Source organism: Lipotes vexillifer, unplaced genomic scaffold (assembly GCF_000442215.2).
Source record: "Lipotes vexillifer unplaced genomic scaffold, Lipotes_vexillifer_v1.1 scaffold276, whole genome shotgun sequence".
In the NCBI taxonomy this organism is placed as follows: Eukaryota; Metazoa; Chordata; class Mammalia; order Artiodactyla; family Lipotidae; genus Lipotes; species Lipotes vexillifer.
The window spans coordinates 850,982-874,884 of NW_006782461.1; the positions used below are offsets into that span (position 1 = coordinate 850,982).

A 23,903-nucleotide genomic window follows, 5' to 3' on the forward strand; every position below is an offset into this window, starting at 1 on the left:
AAAAGGGCAAATTTGCAAGGCAACTTTTCCCAAATATGCAGTAATATTTGGGATCATTAATAAAACATTGGGATTTTGACTCTGATTTCAGGTAATTAAAGCCAAATTCTAAACACCTGATTGTCACACTAATGTTCCTTTATTTCATTAAACTAATAGATTTCTATCACATGCCTACTTGTGTAATTGGCACTGTGTTGAGCAATGGGGGATATGGTAGTGAATAGTACAGCTCTGACATCTCTAGATGAGCTTCATGCACCTTTGGAATCCTTTATATTTTAATTAGTAGCTTTTAGTTGTAATTAATGTGTGTATTTTCCGGGGAAGTACCATTGTTTCGATAGATTCTCAATGTGTCCTGTGACACGACGGTATTTCAGTTAGCTTTAACTTGACATACTAGTACTATTTTGGACAAATGTAGTGAACTGTTTTATCCATATAGGTCTCTCATTTTTGTGAAGGTCGAATGCAAAAGCATTATGTTTTTATTCTTTCCTTTCCTGAAAGTTGAGATGTTAGTTGTCATTAAAATACATTATGTACCCAAAATAATGTAGGGCATCATTTCATTTGGTGCTGATGAGAATCTTCCTGGAGTTTAGTATTTAGATTTGAATGCCAAACTCTAAGAAGAATATTAATGTAGTATAATGAGTTATTTATGAGGAGAACCACAAAGAAGATGATTTAATGAAATGAAAATACTTTAGCAGAAATTTAGGGAGATATAACTGTCTGTATACATTTAAAGAATTGACTTGTGTAAGAGTATTTGTTTCATGGGCTGAGCCAGCATCAGTGGATACTAATTATGGGGTAGTAGAACTGAGCTTATAGAAGTGAGAACATTTGCTCTTCCTATATTGTGGAGAAATAATTATCTTAAGGCTGACAGATACTGTTAAAAACTTTTTCTAAACTTGCAGGTTTATGTTAAGTAGAGATTATGAGGAGGCAGTCATCTTTTTAGCAAGAAATAAATACCTTTAGAAATTGAGGTAGTAAGTTAAGAGAAGTAAAGCAAATAGAATTTTGACTTTTTAATTTAATAGATTGCACTTGGGTATTTTTCTTTACTAGTGAATATTATTTTTTACTAGTGAAATAAAAAGCCTGCTTCTCTTGTTTATAGCTATTTGTTTAAAGTAAAACTTAGTTTCTTGGAAATTTTGGTGTTAGAAACATGTTTCTGCCTAATCACTAAAAGAAAATGTAAGAAAAATTATCTAGTATTTAGAATTCTATTTTTTAAGCTGTAAGTCAGTCTTCTTAATGAGTGATAAATGTATAAATTAACTGAACTTTACAATGTAAAAATCAAATGGAATATTTCTTCGAAAAATAGGAACCCATCATAAAATAGAGGATTTTATATATTTGATCGTCTGAAAATCAAATACCTAGAAACATACGGTGTCTGCTCTCAGATCACGATGAAGTTAAACTAGAAATCAATAACAGAAAGATAACTGTAAAATCCCCGGATAGTTGGATATTAAACAGTACACTTCTAAATAACACATGGGTCAAAAAATATCTCGAGGATATTTTAAAATATTTTGAATTAAATGAATATAAACACGCAAATTACGAAAATTTGCAGCGAAAACAGTGGTTAGAGGGAAATTTATAGTATTGAATATATATGTATAAAGCAAATGCTAGTTCTTTGAAAAGATCAATAAAATTTTTGAGCCTCTAGCCAGGCTAAGAAAACAAAGAAAGGGGACACAGATTACTAATAACAGAAATGAAAAAGAGAGGGCTTCCCTGGTGGCGCAGTGGTTGGGAGTCTGCCTGCCGATGGAGGGGACGCGGGTTCGTGCCCCGGTCCGGGAGGATCCCGCGTGCCATGGAGCAGCTGGGCCCGTGGGCCATGGCCTCTGGGCCTGCACGTCCGGGGCCTGTGCTCCGCAACGGGAGAGGCTGCAGCAGTGGGGGGCCCGCGTACCGCAAAAAAAAAGAGAAAGAAAAAAGAAAGAAATGAAAAAGAGGACATCACTGTATATCCCATGGACATTAAAAGGATAATAAAGGAATGCTGATGCTGTGAATAACTGGATTCCCACAGATTTGATAACCTAGATGAAATGGACCAATTAATTGAAAGGGACAATCTGCTAAATCTCACAACAGAAGAATAGGTAATATGCACAAGTCTCTATTAAAGAAATTGGATCAGTAATTAACCTTCTAAAATGGAACACCAGGCTCGGATGCGTTCAGTAGTGAATTCTACCAAACATTTATCGAAGAAATTATACCAATTTTCTTCAGTCTTTTTCGGAAGATAGAAGAAGAGAGAATAATTCCTAACTAATTATGTGAGGCCAGCATTACCTTAATATGCAAACCAGACAAAGATATTATAAGGAAAGAAAATTATAGACTAGTATCTCTCATGAACATAAAGACAAAAATTTTCAAAAAATATTAGCAAATTAAAACCAACAATGCATAAAAGGTATAATACACCATGACCAAGTGGGATTTGTCCCGGGTATACAAGGCTGGTTCAATATTTGAAAACCAGTTTTCACACATCACCAGGTTAAAGAAGAAAATATCACATGATCATGTCGATACATACATAAAAATCATTTGATAAAATTCAACACCCTTTCATGATTAAAACTCTCAGTAAAGTAGGAAGAGATGGAAACTTCCTTGATTAAAAAATATATATATTGGGAATTCCCTGGCGTTCCAGTGGTTAGGACTCTGCAGTTCCACTGCTGGGGCCCCAGGTTCCATCCCTGGATGGGGAACTAAGATTCCATGAGCCATGAGATGCGGCCAAAAAAACCCCAAAAAACAAACAAACTGATTTGCTATGGAGGCAGAGAATAAATCCTAATCAGAATTGGAGGATTTCCAGTACTTGGCTTTCAACAGAAGTGAAGGGGCATCTAATAGATTTGTTACCTGAATATTTAATTAAAAATTATTTTTAAAAAAAGCTACAAAAATCTACACGTAACATCTGTTTAATGAGGAGAAACTTGAAGTTTTTCCCGCTAAGATCAGGAACAAGGCAAGGGTATCTGCTCTCTTCATTCCTTTGCAACATCATACTGGAAGTTCTCATTAATGCAGTAAGATAAGAAAAGGAAATAAGAGATACAGAGATTGACAAGGGAGAAATAAAACTGTCGTTTTTGGCCAATGACATCATTTCCTATGTAGAAAATCTGAAAGAATCAACCAAAAAATCTCCTGGAACTAATTCGTGATTATAGCAGTGTTGCAGGATAAAATGTTAATACACAAATGTCAATCACTTTCTTATATACCATCAGTGAATGTGTAGAATCTGAATTTAAAAACATAGTACCTTTACATTAGCTCCCCTAAAACTGAAATACCTAGGTATAAATCTAACGAAATATGAAAAAATGTATACGAGGAAAACAAATTTCTAATGAAAGAAATCAAAGAAGAATCAATAAATGGAGAGCTATTCCATGTTCAGGGACAGGAATACTTAATATTGTCAAGATGTTACTTCTTCCCAACTTAATCTGTAGATTTCACTGCAATCCCAATCAAAATCCCAGCCACTTATTTGGATATCAACAAACTGACTCTAAAATTTATAGGCAAAAGACCTAGAATGCAGTGTTGTAGAAGAACAGAGTTGAAGTACTGACAGTACCTGAGTCCATGACTTACTATAAAACTATCATAATGAAGAGAGAGTGGTATTGGCAAGAGAATAGACAAGTAGATCAGTGGGACAGAATAAAGAGCACTGAAACAGACACACATGAATATAGTTAACTTACATTTGACAGAGGAGCAAAGGCAATACAGTGGAGAAAAGATAGTCTTTGACAAATGGTGCTGGCACAACTGGACATTCACATGCAAAAACTTGAATCTAGACACAGACCTTTACAACGTTCACAAAAATTAACTCAAAATGAATCACAGACCTACATGTAAAATGCAAAACTATAAAACTCCAAGAAGGTAACATAGAAGAAAATCTAGATTACCTCAGGTTTGATGATAACTTTTTTGATGCAATACCAAAGGTGCAATCCATGAAAGAAAGAATTGATATTCTGGACTTCATTAAAATTAAAAAATTTCTGCTCTGTGAAAAACAGTTGTCAACATAATGCAAATATAAGCCACAGAATGGCAGAAAATAATTTACAAAAGACATATCTGATAGAGGACTGTTATTCAAAATATACAAAAAACTCTTCAAGTCCAACAGTAAGAAAACAAACAACCTGATTTATAATGGGCCAAAGACCTTATCAGACAGATGGCAAATCGTCACAGGAAAAGATGCACCATGTTCTGTTTCATCAGGGAAATGTAAATTAAGACAACAGTGAGGTATTACTAGACACCTATTACAGTGGCCAGAATCAAGAACACTGATAACACCAAATGCTGGTGAGAATATGGAGCAATAGGAACTTTGATTCATCGCTGATGGGAATTCAAAATGGCACAGCCACTTTGGAAGACAGTTTGCTGGCTTCTTACAAAATTAAACATTACCATATGATCCAACAATCATCTTCCTCGGTATTTGCCCAAAGAAGTTGAAGACTTACGTCTATACAAAAACCTTGAATGTTTATAGCAGCTTTACTCATAACTTGGCAGAACTTGAGAGCAACTAAGAATATCCTTCAGTAGGTAAATGGATAAACTGAGGTGTATCCAGACAATGGTATATTGTCTAAAACAAAACAAATGAGCTGTCAAGCCATGATCAGACACGGAGGTTAAATCATATTAATAAAAGAAAGAAGGCAGTCTGAAATTAACTGTATGATTTCAACTATATGACCTTCTGGAAGACATAAAACTATGGAGAAAGTAAAAAGAACAGTGGTTGTCAGCGTTTAGAGAGGAATGAGGGATGAATCGGTGAAGCACAGAGAATTTTCAGAGCAGTAAAACTTCTCTGTCTGATACTATTGTAATGATGGATGAGTGTTGGTATATATATGTCCAGACCCGTAGAATGTACCACACTAAGGGTAACCGTAACATGAACTATGGACTCTGGGTGGTAGTTATGTGTCAGGATAGGTTCATCAGTTGTAACAAATATAATCTTAAGAATGGAGGAAGCTGTGCATTGGCATGGCATACATGTGAAATCTCTGTACCTTCTCAATTTTGCTTAGACCCTAAAACTGCTCTTAAAAAATTAAGTTCTTGGGCTTCCCTGGTGGCACAGTGGTTGAGAGTCCGCGTGCCGATGCAGGGGACACGGGTTCGTGACCCGGTCCGGGAAGATCCCACATGCCGTGGAGCGGCTAGGCCTGTGAGCCATGGCCGCTGAGCCTGCGTGTCCAGAGCCTGTGCTCCGCAACGGGAGAGGCCACAACAGTGAGAGGCCCACGTACGGCAAAAAAAAAAAAAAAAATTAAGTTCTTAACTTTTTTTTAAATTTAATGCTGTAACATCATAGTTTTAAAACTTCTGCAATTTCTATTCCTGTGTGTGTAAAATTTCTAATATAAATATATATGAGATGGATAGATAGGAAGTGGTTAACTGAAATATAATTGTATTTTAAGTTTGAACAATTAGATTTAGTAAGTTACTTACAAAACAGTAAAATTCGTTGTTTCATTGAACCAACATTGGCAATGAAATTGCCAACATTTGAACATTTTAACCTATCAAACCAGCAGTTATGTATGGTGTAACCAAGTATTATGTTTCAAAAACAAAAATGTAAAAAACAAACAAAAATGTTTGAGCTCTAGCCAGTGTCCCACTCATTTCAACTAATGTTCGAAACATAATTGCCGTGAAAAAATAGTATTTGTTATAGTTATTTCATCACTACTTTAGTCCTCAATGAAAGAGGATAAAGTACAGAAAAATATTTTCTATGTCTGATGAAATAACATGCTATAAGTGATATTATGCTAGGGGATATGTCAAGCAATTTTCTTTAGGAATGTAAAAGATGAGCAAAATATATGAATACCATGAAGTGGTAGTTATTGGTTATTAATGATCAGAGAATTTTAGCACATCTTAGACCAGACTTCATTAGGCGATTCTTCAAAATCAGAAAGGGACTGCTGAAAGTGCTTTTATACTAGGTCTGCTAAGAAAGATAAAGTTTTATGCAGACTGTTGAACAGTTTCTTTGTAAAGAATATATACATATGGCCCATATTCACATGAAAAAGTGTTTGATATCATTATTCATCAGAGAATTCCCAATTTAAACCATAATGAGATACTACTTTACGTCCACTAGAATGACTAAAATGAAAATGACTTACAGTACCAAATGTTAGCAAGAATGTGGACCAACTGGAGCTCTTAAACACCTTGGTGGTGGGAATGTACAATGGTATGACCACTTACACTTCGGCCATTTGTTCAAATGTTAAACAAACTGTTACCCCGTAACCCAGTGATTTCACTCCTAGGTATTTATCTTAGAGAAATGAAACCAAATGTTTACAAAAAACCTTGTATAATAATGTTCATAGCATCTTTGTTCATAATGGTCCCCATATATGGATTATTACTAGGCAATAAAAAGAAATGACCTATAATGCATGCAACTCTATGGATTTGTCTCAAAGGCACTATCATGTGTGAGAAGCCAAAAAGTACATACTGTTTTATTCCATTTAAGTTCTGGAATTAACTAAAACTGATCTATGGTTACAGTGTTCAAAACTCTTAATTCATTTTTGCTTTTGGTGGAGGAGAGGGATTGAGTAGGAGGACAGGGCAGGGGGGAATTTTCTGGGGTGATGTGTAATATTCTTTATCTTGATAGATGTGTGGATTACACAGATGTATGCATGTGTCAAAACTGATTAACTGAACACCTAAGATCTGTTCATTTCAATGGACGTCAATTATACCTCAATAAAAATATTTTAAGTATTGATAGTGGTTTGACAATCATTTTCAAAGAGCTGATTTCTAAATAGTATACCGAGTTTTCATGAACCCATAATTAGAAAATCTGTCAAGACATGCTGCTAACATAGCACAGTGATTGAAAAGATGGTCTCTGAAGTCAGACTGTCTATAATTCAGTTCTGCCTTTAATATGTACTAACTGTGACCATCAGCAAATTACTGTACCTTTCTGCATGTCCTCACTTTCCTAGTCTTATAAAATCGGGGTAATAATAGTACCTATTTAATCAGATTATATTGGAATTATATGAATTAATTCATGTAATGCTTCTGGAGTAATTCCTGGAGCATAGTGATCACTCACTAATGTTAACTTCTTTGATATCACTCATTAATACCTTCCTTCAGTTTCTTGGCCCCCTTAAGGAATACTGTCATACTCAGTTATCTTCCTTTTTGTCTACTCAGTAATTTGGACCTGCATGAAAAATTCTTGCTAAACCTTGGAATCATATATTACAGCTAAAGACTTGCTGTATAACTAACTGTCCTGTGCTGTATAACTAACTATCCTGTGCTCTGGAGGTACAAAGACATGATGCCATTCCTAAGCTCTCCATATCGTGGGAGAAAGATACAGGGAAATAGTAAATGTGATCTGTGATGGATATCACTCCGGTGTGCTATGGAGGAACCGGATACCTAACCCATATTTGGCAGAAGACGATACCTATGCTTGGCTGTGTTTTTGTTTTGTTTTGTTTTTTTGCGGTACGCGGGCCTCTCACTGTTGTGGCCTGTCCTGTTGCGGAGCAGAGGCTCTGGACGTGCAGGCTCAGCGGCCCTGGCTCACGGGCCCAGCCGCTCTGTGCCATGTGGGATCCTCCCGGACCGGGGCATGAACCCGCATCCCCTGCATCGGCAGGCGGACTCTCAACCACTGCGCCACCAGGGAAGCCCTTTTTTTTTTTTTTTTTAATTGAATTGGGCTATCAGGTCAATTGCTTCTGAACAATTTATCCCTACCACTAATTCTAACTCTGAACATCCCTTAGACTAAGAAAAATCATATTCCACATTATATGATTGGAATATATAAATTATGTATTCCAATCATATATATATAATATATATATATATTATATAATTAGGATGATATGTTCTACTTCACTCAAGTTTAGATTAACTTTAGGTACAGATAGTTAAGAATCTATTAAGTCAAAATCAGTCAATCTGCCCATAACTTGAGCTTCCAGCCTTTCCACTTAAATATGTTTCTCCCATCACAGTTAAGAACATCCATGTTTACTTGGATCCAAAATTTGGGAGGCACATCATTAACTTTTCTTTTTCTCTCACTTCCCATCCATTCTTGCAGCAAATCCAGTCAGCTCTCTATGCAAAATGTATCCAGTGTTTAAATGTTCCTCATATTTTTCATAACTACATTCTTGTCCAAGTCACCATCACTTTTAAAAAATACAATTTAGTGATTTTTAGTATATTCTCAAAGTTGTGAAGCTATCGCCACTATATAACTCCAGGGCATTTTCCTCACCCCACAAAGAAACCCGATACCCTGTACATTAGCATTTACTCACCATTTTCCCTTTCCCCAGCCCATGGCAGCTGCCAGTCTACTTTCTGTTTCCCTAAGTTGCCTTTCCAGACACTGTATATACATAGAATCATACAATATGTGGCCTTTGTGTCTGGCTTCTTTCAGGTAGCATAATATTTTCAAGGTTCATCTATGTAGTAAGAATCGGTACTCCATTCCTTTTTATGGCTAAATAATATTCCCCCTTGTATGGATATACCACATTTATCCATTCTGTGTTTGTCTTTGAAATAATGATTGGAGTTAGTCTGAAATGCACTTTGGGCTGAAGAGAACAGAACTGTAAACACCTGAGATCGTAAGAGAACATGGCATTTTGGAGGAATATGTTCTGATTTAATATGCTTCAGTGAAGAAATGTTTTAAAGAAAAGAAAACAATGGAGAGAGTGAGGGCAAAACAACTGAACTGTTGTTAGAATCCACAGTCTATTTTAAAAGGTCCTGTAGGGACCTCCCTGGTGTTACAGTGGTTAAGACTCCATGCTCCCAATGCAGGGGGCCTGGGTTCAATCCCTGGTCTGGGAATTAGATTCCCACATGCATGCCACAACTAAGAGTGCACATGCCACAACTAAGGAGCCTGACTGCCGCAACTAAGACCCAACACAACCAAATAAATAAATATTTCTTTTAAACCCCACAAATTTATTTATTTTAAAAAAAAAAAGGTCCTGTAGAGGACCAGATGGCTTCACAGGAGAAATCTACAAACGTTTTTTTGGTTTTAATTAATTTTTTTTATTGGAGTGTAGTTGATTTACAGTGTTGTGTTAGTTTCTGCTGTACAGCAAAGTGAGTCAATTATGAATTCTACCAAACCTTTAGAGAAGTGTTAACACCTATCCTTCTGAAACTATTCCAAAACATTGCAGAGGAAGGAACACTTCCACACTCATTCTATGAGGCCAATATCACCCTGATATGAAAACCAGACAAAGATATCATAAAAAAAGAAAATTACAGGCTAATATCACTGATGAACAAAGATGCAAAAATCCTCAACCAAATACTAGCAAACTGAATCCAGTAATACATTAAAAGGGGACTTCTCTGGCCCAGTGGTTAAGACTCCACACTTACACTGCTGGGGGTGCAGGTTCAATCCCTGGTCAGGGAACTAATAAGATTTCATATGCCATGTGGCGCAGCCAAAAAAAAAACCTCAAAACGTTAAAAGGATCATACACTGTGATCAAATGGGATTGATCTCAGGGATTGCAAGTATTTTTCAATATCTGCAAATCAGCGTGATATACCACATTAACAAATTGAAGAATGAAACCCATATAATCATCTCAATAGATTCAGAAAGCTTTTTGATAAAATTCAATGTCCACTTATGATGAAAACACTCCAGAAAGTGGGCATAGAAGGAACGTACCTCAACATCATAAAGGCTGTATATGACAAACGCACAGCTCACATCATACTCTATGGTGAAAAGCTATAAGTATTTCCTCTAAGATCAGGAACAAGACAAAGACCCCCACTCTCACCACTTTTATTCAACATAATTTTGGAAGTCCTAGCCACAACAGAGAAGAAAAAGAAATTAAAAAATACAAATTGGAAAGGAGGAAACTGCCTTAAACTGCCACTGTTTGCAGATGACATGGTGCTGTACATAGAAAATCCTAAAGATGCTACCAGAAAACTACTGGAGTTCAGCAGTGAATTTAGAAAAGTTGCAGGAAACAAAATTAACATACATGAATCTGTTGTGGTTTACATATATTTATATACACACACAAACACATACACATATACGCACAATGGAATACTACTCAGTCTTGAAAGAAATTTTGCCATTTGCAGTAACATGGATGAACTTGGAGGGCATTATGCTAAGTGAAATAAGTCAGAGAAATACAAATACTTTATGATATCAGTAACATGTGGAATCTAAAAAATACAACAAACTAGTGAATAAAACAAAATATAGGCAGACTCACAGATATAGAGAACAAACTAGTGTTTACCAGTGGGAGGGGGAGGTACAGACTGTTGGGTGTAAGATAGACTCAAGAATGTATTGTACAACATGGGGAGTATAGCCAATATTTCATAATAACTATAAATGGAAAGTAACCTTTAAAAATCGTACTAAGAATAAAAGGTCCTGTAAGAAATTTGGATATAATTTTAATATATGTATATTTATTAAAATACCCTCTAGTTCTAATTTAGGGTTTTTTAAAAATTACTTAGCATACTAAATCTAATTGTAAGATCGAAACAGGAGAAATCCAGATGGGTAGTTTTCTGTTTTCATATAATAATGGCTATTTTAGGTTTGCATTTTAATACTGTAGTCAGGTTAAAAGCCTTTAGGGGAGTTCTTAATTAATTTTTCTGCTAAATTTTTTTGTTGCTTAGAGTAGTGGAAGTAATTGACATGGATTTTCTAGCAATATTGGCACTCTTGTAATGTTCAGCAGCTTTTAAAAATAGGTATAGTGAAATACGTCAATATTTTTTTCAGTTCCCAGCATGACCTCAAAAAATAACAAATGGGTTGAGGTCATGCAGTTCCCAGCATGACCTCAAAAAATAACAAATGGAATTCTCAGTGAAATATCATAGTAATAACATTAAGTGGATAGAGGCTTAGGTTAGAATCAGGTTGGTCTACTGCAATTCAGAGATAGAAACTTAGCCAAAAATTAATTTATTTAACATATCTAGGTTTTAATTTTCCTTTTTTATAAAGTGGATGTAGTACCAGACATGATCTTGAAAGTGCATCTAATCTGACCTTCTACTATTAGGTAATTAAAATTCTAAAACTATTCATTTTATTGTATATGCTAATGTGATAGTTATAATATATATAAACATGTATTCATTTCCATGCACAATATTTATAATATGTATAAACCTGTGTTCATTGTCATACACAATGACAAAATGGTTGTCATTTTAATTTCTGAAAGATGTCAATCACTGGCAATTTTATTACTTTCTTTGGAAGCCAATTTAATAATACTTGAGAGAATCTAGTCTTTTATAGATAAGGAAACTCAGGGATAATGAAGATATATGACCTGTCCAGGGGTACATCGCCATTTAGTTTAGGAACAGGGATTCTATTCATTCATTAAACATATTTTTAGAGCCTACTTCATAAGGCAGGTAGGTGGGATGGAGGTGGAAGCGGACACAGAGGTGGAAACAGAGGATAGAGGACATATGTGTCATGGCAGATAAGAAAACAAGTAGTTTTATCTTAATACTAACTATGTAGAATTAGAGGTGCATGCACAGTGCTTTGATGACACAGATGGGAAGATCATGGTCCTGTTTAATTAACTTAGTGGCCGATCTAGAACTAGGTTTCTCAACTCTTAGTCCAGGGTTTCCTTTTTATTTTCACTGTTACACCCTGTTTATCTGAGCAGGAAAATATTTAAATTAGTTTTCTTGTCTGTAAGTGGCATTAAAATTGACCATACTACACCTGCAGATTTGGTAGAAAAAACAGACAATTTGTAGATTGGTATCTTATTTATTTGGGATTTTCTTGTATTTTTTATTCAAAATGAATTCCCTTCCTGTAGTTGTAAACTCTAATTGACAAAGCAGCATCCATAACTTAAATTTTTGGGTTTTTGAACTGTGTTAGTAGACTTCCTTAGCAGTTTCAAATATTATTCTCTCTGTAGGTGGAAAAGAGTTCTTATTCCCATATGAATCAAAAACTTGAATCATTTAGTTTAAAAAACTTCTTCAAGCAAGTTTTCCATTGATTTTGTACTCCCTAGACATCGCATAGTATTTAAAAGAATTATCCGACTTAGCTTTTTGTTTAATTTTTGTTCCTATTGTTCTTTTTAACCAAAGAGATTTGCATTGCCATTCAAATCAATAGAATAGTCTTAAGATTCCTCTTTGGGGAAGAGTTTATTTTAATATGTTTTCAATCCTAATACTTAATTTTAAAATTTAAGATTAATTAGGATTAGCTGTACTGGTGTGTTTTTTTGTTTTTTTTTTTTTTGTGGTATGCGGGCCTCTTACTGTTGTGGCCTCTCCCGTTGCGGAGCACAGGCTCCGGACGCGCAGGCTCAGCGGCCATGGCTCTCGGGCCCAGCTGCTCCGCGGCATGTGGGATCTTCCCGGACCGGGGCACGAACCCGTGTCCCCTGCATCGGCAGGTGGACTCTCAACCACTGCGCCACCAGGGAAGCCCTGTACTAATGTTTTTTGATGTTCTTAATATGTTTTTCTTTTTTAAATTTTAATTTCTAATAGATATATTCTGAAATCTCTTTAGAACAGAAGAAAGATTTTTTAATTTTATTGAAGTATAGTTGATTTGCAGTGTTGTGTTAATTTCTGCTGTACAGCAAGGTGACTCCGTTATACATATTCTTTTTCATATTCTTTTCCATTATGGTTTATCACAGGATATTAAATATAGTCCCATGTGCTATACAGTAGGACCTTGTTGTTTATCCATCTTATATATACTAGTTTGCATCTGCTAACCCCAGGCTCCCAATTCTCTGACCCTCCCCCACAACCCCTGGCAACACAGGTCTTAGAAAACAAGAAAGATTTTTATGCTGTCTTTTTTTTTTTTCCACTTTTTTAGAAATCGAAACGAGTTGGCTGAGACTCTTGCGCTCCTGAAAGCACAAATTGATCCTGTACTATTGAAAAACTCTAGCCAACAGGACAACTCTTCCCGGGAAAGTCCCAGCTTAGAGGATGAGGAGACTAAAAAGGAGGAAGAAACACCTAAACAAGGTTTTTTTTGTGTGTTTTGTTTTGCTTTGTTTTGTAATTTCTTCTCGTTTCTACTCCTCTTCCCAGCTATATAAATTGAAATTCCCTCATTTTGAAAATTTTTAACCCTTCCTGTAAAAGGAGGTACATTTTCCTTTTATTTAATGAAAAAAAAAAAAAAAAGAAAGCAGTGGCAAAAAACCATTGAGGACTTTGGTCTTCTATATTGAACATATAAAAAATTTAAATATAAAATGTTCATATCATCAAAACATAATATCTGTTACTAATTTAAGAGTATAAGATATTAGTGAACTTTTAAAAAATTATTGTGGTAAAATATACATAACAATTTTATCATTTTAACCATTTTTAAGTGTACATTTCTATGGCATTAAGTTCATTTGTGTTGTTGTGCAACTGTCACCACCATTCATCTCCAGACTTACCTCCCCCAACTGAAACTGTGTACTCATTAAACACTAATTCCCCTTTCCTCCTCCCCCCAGCCCCAGGCATCCATCATTCTACTTTCTTTCTCTATGAATTTGATTAACTCTAGGAACCTTATTTCAGAGAAATCATGGCAGTATTTGTCCATTTGTGACTGTCACATTTTCATTGAGTTTAATGTCTTCAGTGTTCATCCAAGTATCAGAATTTTTCCTTTTTAAGGCTAATATTCCATTGTGTGTATCTACCACATTTTATGTATTCATCTGTCACTGGATGCTTGGGTTTCTTCTACCGTTTTTCTATTGAGAATAATGCTGCTATGAAAGTGGGTGTATAGATATCTGCTTTCACTTCTTTTGGGTATATACCTGAAGTAGAATTACTGGATCTGATGATAGTTCTGTTTTTAATGTTTTGAGGCTCTGCCATACCGTTTTTTACAGCCACTGCACCATTTTACATTCCTACCAATAATGCATAAGGGTTCCAATTTTCTCACAAGGTACACATCACTTGTCACTTTCTTTTCTTTTCTTTGTTTTAAAATAATAACCATTCTAATGGATGTGAAGTGGTATCTGTGGTGGTTTTTTTGCGGTACGCGGGCCTCTCACTGCTGTGGCCTCTCCCATTGCGGAGCACAGGCTCCGGACGTGCAGGCTCAGCGGCCATGGCTCACGGGCCCAGCCGCTCTGCGGCATGTGGGGTCTTCCCGGACCGGGGCACGAACCCGCGTCCCCTGCATCGGCAGGCGGACTCTCAACCACTGCACCACCGGGGAAGCCCTATCTGTGGTTTTGATTTGCTGTTTCATAATGACTATAATGATGTTGAACACCTTTTCATGTACTTAGCCATTTGTATATCTTCTCTGGAAAAATATCTATTCAAGTCCTTTGCCAATTCTTTAATCGTGTGTGTGTGGTATGGATTGGTTTTCTTTGTTTATTTGTTTTGTTTTGGGTTGCCCTTAGCAAATCCTTAAGTCAATTATTAAATTTGATTTCCTGATTGAGTTTCCTAATATGCTTAACTGAGCAGATCAAATCATAACCTCTTCAGAAGGATAGAACCAAGTCCTAACATTTCTAGAAGCAGAGAAACCAACTGAAATTTTGTCTAACATCATTTTAGTTAATACTTTTTGTTGATAACATACCTTTTAATGACAGGGGAGAGAATTTGCTCTCCTTATTATGCTTTCTTCCTCTACTGTTAGTTTTCCTTTACTGTTTTGATTAGAATCTGAAAGCAATATGTTTTTACCTTATTCGCTGCTTTGAGGGAATTAACCATAAAGTCATCCCCTAGCTGCAAGCATTGTATAAAAACAAGTAATTATGCCTTTTAATGTAGGCTATAATGTTCGTACATATTAAGCATTGCTTTTAGCAAAAATCCTGTTTATTGTCCTCCTTTGACCAGTGTTTATATGATTTCAAATATCTTTGGTGGTCTTACTCATAAGCCATATTTCTGATTTGAAAAATTCTTTTCTATATCTTAAAATTCAGTTTGTAGCCTATATCAGTAAAACTTAATAATTTTAAAGTAGTCTAAACCCACTATTGAATTTTAAGATGTTTTTAAATTGAAGTATAATTGACATATAACATTATTATTCATTTCAGGGGTACAACATAATGATTTGACACTGTATGCCTTGTGAAATGATCACCACAGTAAATTTAGTAATTATCTGTCTCCATACAAAGTTACAAAAAACTTTTTCTTGTGATGAGAACCATTAAGATTTACTTTCTTAGCAATTTTCAAGTGTACTATATAATGTTATTGAGTTTTCCAGATTTTTTTAGTAGCATCCCTAAGGATTAGTTCTGAGTTTAGACTTAATATTCATTTGGTCATTCATTCCTCTGTTTGCTTCTTCTCCATTGTATTTAAATCAAGACCAAAGAGGTCAAGGCAATAGAAATTTAAGAGGCAATTATTCCTATTAAGTGAACTTAAATTTTACACTGATTTTGAAGTGTATAGTTTTGAAGTGTATAGTGTATAGTTTGAAGTATATAATTGTATAGTTTAAATTAGAAAGAAAAACAAACTATTTCCTCAATAAAGTAAAGCTCTTTCTTGTATTTAATTCTAAAATTTCACTGTCGGGGGCCTTATAGGATGCGGGGGGGAATTTCAACAATAACACCAACTAACATTTATTGGGCCTGTCCTGCTTCTTTGCAGCCTACCAAATGCTTCATGTGCATTTTTATTTAATCCTCTTAATAAAAGGATTAGCAGCTGTTTGAGGTACTACTATTATTATTTCAGTTTTACAGATGAAGGAATTTGGAAGTTTATAAGCTTGCCTAAGTCATATATATAATAATATGTCAGAGTCTAGATTTGAACTCTGGTTCTTGTAAAGCCTATGCCCTTAACTAGAGTCATCTAGAACTGTACTTCTCAGATTTTAATATGCATGATGTTTACCTACTGATTTACCTGATTCACCATTTTTACAGAGGCCAAGTTGATGTTGATGCTGCTGGTCAGAGGACCACAGTTTGAGTATGAAGGTTATAAAGGCAGTCTTCTCCTAACCTTGAAAACAAATATGGTCATCCCTTGGTCTCTCTGGGGAGTGCTCCCAGAACCTCTGCCGACACCAAAATCCAAGAAGGCTCAAGTCCCTTATATAAAATAGAATAGTATTTGCATATCACCTATGCACATCCTCCCGTGTACTTCATTTAAATCATCCATAGATTACTTATAATACCTAATACAATGTAAATGCTATGTGAATAGTTGCCTGTGTGTGGCAAATTCAAATTTCGCTTTTTGGGACTTTCTGGAATTTTTTTTCTGAGTATTTTCTATCTGAGGATGCAGAGGGCCAACTGGACAACAAAGGCTTTCATACAGCTGTTTCTGAAAATATTTCTCAGTAAATGCTGATGTTCTGACTCTCAGTACAATTAAAAGAAAGTCTGTAGGGCAGGACATCTCTTGAAAAAGCAAAGGAGGAGAGGCACAAGACATTTAGTTCTCTGGTTTTTTTCTTTCCCTTAGAGAGTGTCTCTTCTGTTTCTCTTATTCTAACAGCAAAATAATTCTTATTCATTCAACAGATACTTATTGTCCACCTACTATGTGCCAGACATGATTTTAGGCATGGGAATTTAGTAAACAAAGCAGACTAAAATCCTTGCTTTCGTGAAGCTTACGTTGTAGTGGATAAAATAGCTGACGCGTATATCATCACAATGTGCCAACACTGTTCTCAGTGCCTTACTTTTTTTTTTTTCTTTCTCAATCCAGATTTAGTTCGTCAGTTAGATGTTATTGATAACATGAGCTCTGTGGCCTAGTGATTGAGTTGACATTCCAGTTTTTGGTTTATAAGAGGAGCAGAGCTTAACCAACAGTCAAGTTCTCAGGAGAAGGAAGAAAGCTTTTCTTAGCCCGTGGAACATAGATGGCCTAGTCATGGTGTGATGCTAAGAAGCTTTGGTGGGGGGAGGGATTAAAACTTTTAATATCATTCAGGGAAGGATCTTTACCTTATCAATTAATATTTTCCCAAAGACTCCAATTTATTGGGTTGGTGATATAATGGAAACATTTTTGATATTGCAATTTATGAGTTGATTTATTCATTTTTTGTGAAATTGGTTCAATAGGAAATGTAGCAGTTAAGGGATAATCTGGTGCACTTTCCTATACTGCATTTGGTATCTAGAAATGGATGTTATGGCCTGCATTCCGAAATAGGTTTTCTGAATTCAGTCTTTTTTTTTTAATTAATTAATTTATTTTTGGCTGCATTGGGTCTTCCTTGCTGCACGTGAGCTTGCTTTAGTTGCGGCAAGCTGGGGCTACTCTTCGTTGCAGTGCACGGGCTTCTCATTGCGGTGGCTTGTCTTGTTGCGGAGCACAGGCTCTAGGCGCATGGCCTCAGTTGCTCCGCAGCATGTGGGATCTTCCCGGACCAGGGCTCGAACCTGTGTCCTCTGCATTGGCAGGCAGATCCTTAACCACTGCGCCACCAGGGAAGCCCTGAATTCAGTCTTAAGGAGAGTAATTAATATTGTTTACTTTGCCTTCCTGAAGTAATATTGACAGAGTGGAGAGAATAGTTACAGGATAAATTACTAAACCAAAGTTTACTAGTACAGTACTGAAAACTTAATGATGACCTTTAGTTACAAAAATTATGTGAATATCCTGCACGTAGATGCCCTATATATACAAAACCATTCTTTAAAATTCTGTCAATTTGAAAATGCCTGATAGAATTTTATTTTTATTTTTATTTTTTTTAATAAATTGGTTTATGATATTCACAACACTTTTTTTTTTTTTTTGAAGATGTTGGGGTAGGATTTTTAAATTTTATTTATTTATTTTTGCTGTGTTGGGTCTTTGTTTCTGTGCGAGGGCTTTCTCTAGTTGTGGCAAGCAGGGGCCACCCTTCATCACGGTGCACAGGCCTCTCACTATCGCGGCCTCTCTTGTTGCAGAGCACAGGCTCCAGACGCGCAGGCTCAGTAGCTGTGGCTCACGGGCCTAGTTGCTCCGCGGCATGTGGGATCCTCCCAGACCAGGGCTCAAACCCGTGTCCCCTGCATTAGCAGGCAGATTCTCAACCACTGCGCCACCAGGAAAGCCCCACCTGATAGAATTTTAAAGAATAGTTTTGTATACAGGGCATCTATGTTCAGGATATTCATACAATTTTTGTAATTGAATACCATCATTATGTAGTTTTTAGTATTATACTAGCTCTTCATTCCACTCTATGAAGGAAGGAAGGGAGAGAAGGGAGGAGGAAGAAAAGAAAAAGAAACGTTTCATGATTAGAGAAACTGTTGAAGTTTTCTTTTCTGATTGAGTTGTGACTAGAATCAGAAGGTGATAATTTAAGTTATCATTCATAATTTTTGGAAAATGTCAGTGGCATGGTTTTTGACTCTCTACAGATTCCCCTATAAAAGGAACATATTGATGGCAAAAATTAAAAACTATAAACAGTATTTGAAATTAAGATCTCAAAGGGACTCAGGTACTCTAGGCCTTATGACTTCTCAAACTTCTCCAGCCAAAGCTCCCTTCCAGGACTAAACTCCACACAGAGCTTTGTGCAATCTGCTGGGAATAGGATCTAAATTAAGTACAATAGGGACAATGGAGACAAGCAAAAAAGAGGGTGCAAATAAAAGTATGGGAGAAGGCTAGAGGTAGGTGACCTCATAAAATAAATCACTTTAATTTTTAATATAAAAAATGCAGAGCTCTATAGGTATGAAATTAGAAAAACTGTCTACTTGCCATAAAAATGAGCAACTAAAAAATTAAAGAAGATCCAGGTCAAATCCCACAGAATTATAATAACAAAAGAGAATAAGAAGTAGAATAACATCACTGCAGAGAATGAAAGCTTACCCAAAAGACATTCTTACTAAACATACGAAAACTTAATAGGTGGTAGAGTTATGATTTTTCAAAAATCTATGAATAACATCTGAGTCAACAAACACAAGAATTAGTGCCCTTAATAAATAGCAGATGGAAAGGTGTGTGTTTTTTAAAAAAGTTAAAAACAAAACAAAAACAAATTAGTAAAGAGTTAAAGATTTGAGAGAAAGAGATAAGGATTTGAAGATACGCAATGAAAATCCAACAGAGGCCCATAAAAAAGAAAACCAAAGCAAGGGAACAGACAAAAATGCTAAAGACTATGCTTAACAAAACTTCTTGAAATAAAAAAGGATATGAGACTACATATTTAAAAGACACTGCGTACCTTGGAAAATCAACCCAGAACAACCAACATCAAGACATATTCTAGTAAAATTATTGGGCTTTGAAGAAAGTACTTTGGCAATCCTGACAAAAAGGCCAGGTAACTTACAGGGGAAAGAATATAAGACTGCCATCACTATATTTGAAAGCAATGACTTATGCCAGAAGAAAATGCCATAACATATTTAAGGGGGGAAAATGTGAACCAGAGATTTTATGTCTAGCCAAACTGACTTTTAGATAGAGGCTTCAGGTAAACTGCTATCGAAGATGTAATTTCCCATGAGTCTTTTTATAGGGATCTTCTAGTGAATGAGCTTCAGATAGCCAAAAAGACTAACAAAACCTCAATGGTGGGTGATATAGAAATAAATATAAATGTATTCATTTGTACGGTTTAATACACATACATGTATTTCTTACCTCTGTTCATGAGAGGAATCTAAGAACAAGGATACCCCAGTAGCAATAAACACCGTTAGCTTCTAGATTTTTATTTCAAAATATTGTTTTCCATTAAAAGGAACTAGTGCCCCTTAAAGACAAGATTGATTCAGGAGATGGGCAGGGAAAATACAGGATAAGCCTAGAATATCTTAGAATGACAGAAATTAAGGACATATTCAAAAAATAATTTAGGCATCTCAGTAGTACACAGTGCCAACTGGAAGGAGCTTTCAGTGGTGAGAGCAGAACTGTTTTAGCAACAAATTTATATGATGATAGATTTAAAATCTTAGAATAAAAGAAATATCTATAAGTTCCTACTTATATAAGTACCTAATTGAGTAAATAAATAAATGGAGGTGAAGAGACAGGTCTTCCCTGCAGGTGAATGTCAATTAATTCCTTTTGCACTGCAGGGACTACGTTTCCCTGCAGTGTAGAAGGAATGAGAATAATATAGATTTACCATTAGGGAAATACTGCAGTAGTAATTGTTGCAGGCAAGATCTCTGACAGACACTAAAATTAGTGGGTGCAAATTTGTGGAGGAACAGGATATTAGCATAATCTCAAAGTATCTCCCCAAGACACTTACCTGTTACAAAGGGGGAAATTGTTAACTTTCCAGTGGAATGAGCAGCCAACACCACTGTAACCGAAGGATCAAGGTATGTACATCATCATGTAGCCTCTGATATAATGCACAACATTTCTTTTGTAAAATTTTCATAAAAATGTATATCTTAATCTAATCTTGAGAAAACATCAAACAAGACCAAATTGAGAGGTATTCTCCAAAATAACTGTCAAGGTCAGAAAAGACAAGGAAAGAATGAGGAATGGTCACAGATTGGAGGAGACTAAGGAAACACCAGAACAAAATGAGACATGGATCCTCAAACAGAAAGGATCTGGTGGGGGGTTGGGGGGAAAGGCAAAATTTAAATAAAATCTGTTTATGTTTAATAGTATTTTACTAATGTTAATTTCCTGGTTTTGATAATTGTACTGTGAGTATGTAAGTTGTTAACTTAGGGGAAACCGGGTGATGATGTACTTGAACTATTTTTGTAACACATCTATATGTCTAAAATTATTTCAAAATAAAGATTTAAAAAAGAATGTTGGGTGAGCATTAACTTGCTAGTTACATGTAACTAAATCTAAATGACAGATGTAGAGAACATGTGGTCTTTAATGGCTATGTGTTTTCACAGTGGAGCTATAGTAAGACAAAACAAATGGAGAAAGAATGGGAAGAGTACATGCAAAAAACTTGTGAACCTTTCATTAAATCACTTTGGTGATGGTGGTGTCATTGTTATTCTGAAAACGTGCATAATAGGAGAAAAAAGTAACTGATATTCTAATTATATCATCTGTGGTGTCCTTGAAAACCAAGATTCTCAGTGTGGGAAAAAGAAATAAGATGTAAGACAGAAAAGTTAAGGAAAACAAATATCATTATGAACTCATGGGTTAATTTTATTATTTTCTAGCTCTGTCCACTGAAAAGACTTAAAAACAATGGCCAACCCAGTAGCAGTGAGCATCCTTTAGCACCCAGATCGTGGTCTTGAAATACAGTTTCCCATTAAAGTAAACCAAGGCGTCTTGGAAAAGTGGCTGATTCCAGTTCTGGGGCATAATGAGCCAAGAAACATCCTGTCATTCCAAGTAGTGTGGACGGTATCAAAGTCATTTCAGAAAGACTCAAGAGCCAACTTAAAAAGGTTTCCATTGTCTAAGATGGGACAATTTAAGCATCACAAGGATAATAACTGTAGTGGATTAAAACACATTGAATATGTCTTAAATCCATGACTTCATCATAATACTAATAGAAAAACTGGTTGCCTTTGGAGGATGCCAGTGGAGACCAAATTATTATTTTGAAAATTGTTAAATAAACAAAAAGAATTTAACCTTAATCCTGACTTTTCAGTATTAACTGTACCACTGTATAACAAAATAATAAATTAGTAAAGTTTATAGGGTTTATAATCACTGATGGAAGATTGACAGAATGGGAATATCATTTTGTAATCCCTAATAAGAAAAGGTTTTAGATACTCAGCATTAACATCTCTTAACATCACAAAAAGAGATGATCAGACATTAATGCCTCTTGGTAAAGAACATACCACCACTGAAGTTTTGCCACAGAAATTGAACCTGAATCTGATGCAGGCTATAGATTAAAGTGATGATTTACAGGGGGAAAAAGGACAGGAATATGGGAATGCAGTCAGCAAAATCCAGAAATTATAGAATTGAGTCACCATCAAATTACTTGATTTGGTGACTCAAATAAATTGCAAAAAAAAATGAAGCATGGAGGAACAATAGTAGGTTAAAGAGACCTAAAAAAGAAAATAAAAGGTAAAACTAAACTATAAAGCAAAATAAGGAAGTGATTAATATAAAAGTCAAGGTAATAGTTATACTTGTTAAAGAGGGAATTACAATTGGGAAAAGGCTTGTGTGCAGCTTTTCGGGTGCTGACAGGGTTCTGTTTCCTGTTTGCCTTCTAATAATTTATTAAGTGGTTCATTTGTTTTCTGTGGGTGGCTTTACTTTTTAAATTTTTATTTATTTATTTATTTGGTTGTGCTGGATATTAGTTGTGGCACATGGGGTCTTCATTGCAGCATGCGGGATCTTTTTTTTTTAGTTGCGGCATGCAGGATCTTTTAGTTGAGGCACGTGGGATCTTTGTTGTGGCATGTGGGATCTAATTCCCTGACCAGGGATTGAACCCAGGCCCCCTGCATTGGGAACGTGGAGTCTTAACCACTGGACTACCAGGGAAGTCCCCTGTGGCTTTATTTTGTTATACTTAATTATAAACAACTTCTTGATACCTTTTTGGCAGGTATCTACCATGTAATTTTTAAGTAAGTTACAAAAGGATTGGCACCAGTTCGTATCCCTTTAACATGCAATAAAATGATAGTACTGATGTTTTAGTGAAGGCAGCTCCTATTATTTGTCCATTAAATGCATGTTGGTAATATCAAATGATAATTTCAATATTTTGAGCCCAGAAAACTACTAGAGCTCATTAATGAATACACATAAAACTGTTGCATTTCTGTACACTAACAATGAAAGATCAGAAAGAGAATTTAAGGAAACAATCCCATTTACCATCACATCAAAAAGAATAAAATACCTAGGAATAAACCTACCTAAGGAGGCAAAAGACCTGTACTCTGAAAATGGTGAGACACTGATGAAAGAAATCGAAGATGATGCAAAACAGATGGAAAGATACACCATATTCCTGGATTGAAAGAATCAATATTCTCAAAATGACTCTACTACCCAAGGCAATCTACAGATTCAGTGTAATCCCTATCAAATTACCAATGGCATTTTTAACAGAACTAGAACAAAAAAGTTTTTAAATTTGTATGGAAACACAAAAGACCTGAATAGCCAAAGCAATCTTGAGAAAGAAAACTGGAGCTGGAGGAATGAGGCTCCCTGACTTCAGACTATACTATAAAGCTGCAGTCAGTAAAACAGTATAGTACTGGCACAGAAACGGAAATACAGATCAATGGAACAGGATAGAAAGCCCAGAAATAAGCCCAAGCACCTATGGCCAATTAATCTACCACAAAGAAGGCAAGAATATACCATGGAGAAAGACAGTCTCTTCAACAAGTGCTGGGAAAGCTGGACAGCTACATGTAAAAGAATGAAGTTAGAACATTCTCTAACACCATACACAAAAATAAACTCAAAATGGATTGAAGACCTAAATGTAAGACCAGAAACTATATAACTGTTAGAGGAAAATATAGGCAGAGCACTCTTTGACATAAATCCAGCAGTATATTTTTGGATCCACCTCCTAGAGTAACAAAAATAAAAACAGGGACTTCCCTGGCAGTCCAGTGGTTAAGACTCTGCTTCAACTGCAGGGGGCATGGGTTCGATCCCTGGTCAGGGAATTAAGGTCCCACATGCCGTGGGTGTGGCCAAAACAAAAACAA

At 35.7% G+C, this 23,903-nt stretch overlaps 1 protein-coding gene across 1 annotated transcript in view; it reads left to right on the forward strand.

Moving 5' to 3' along the window:
* Positions 1-23,903, forward strand: part of RSF1 (remodeling and spacing factor 1) — a 165,161-nt gene that overhangs the window by 104,775 nt on the left and 36,483 nt on the right. The window contains 1 exon segment of the mRNA XM_007455302.1: positions 13,097-13,251. Within this exon segment, the coding sequence (XP_007455364.1) occupies positions 13,097-13,251 (155 nt within the window).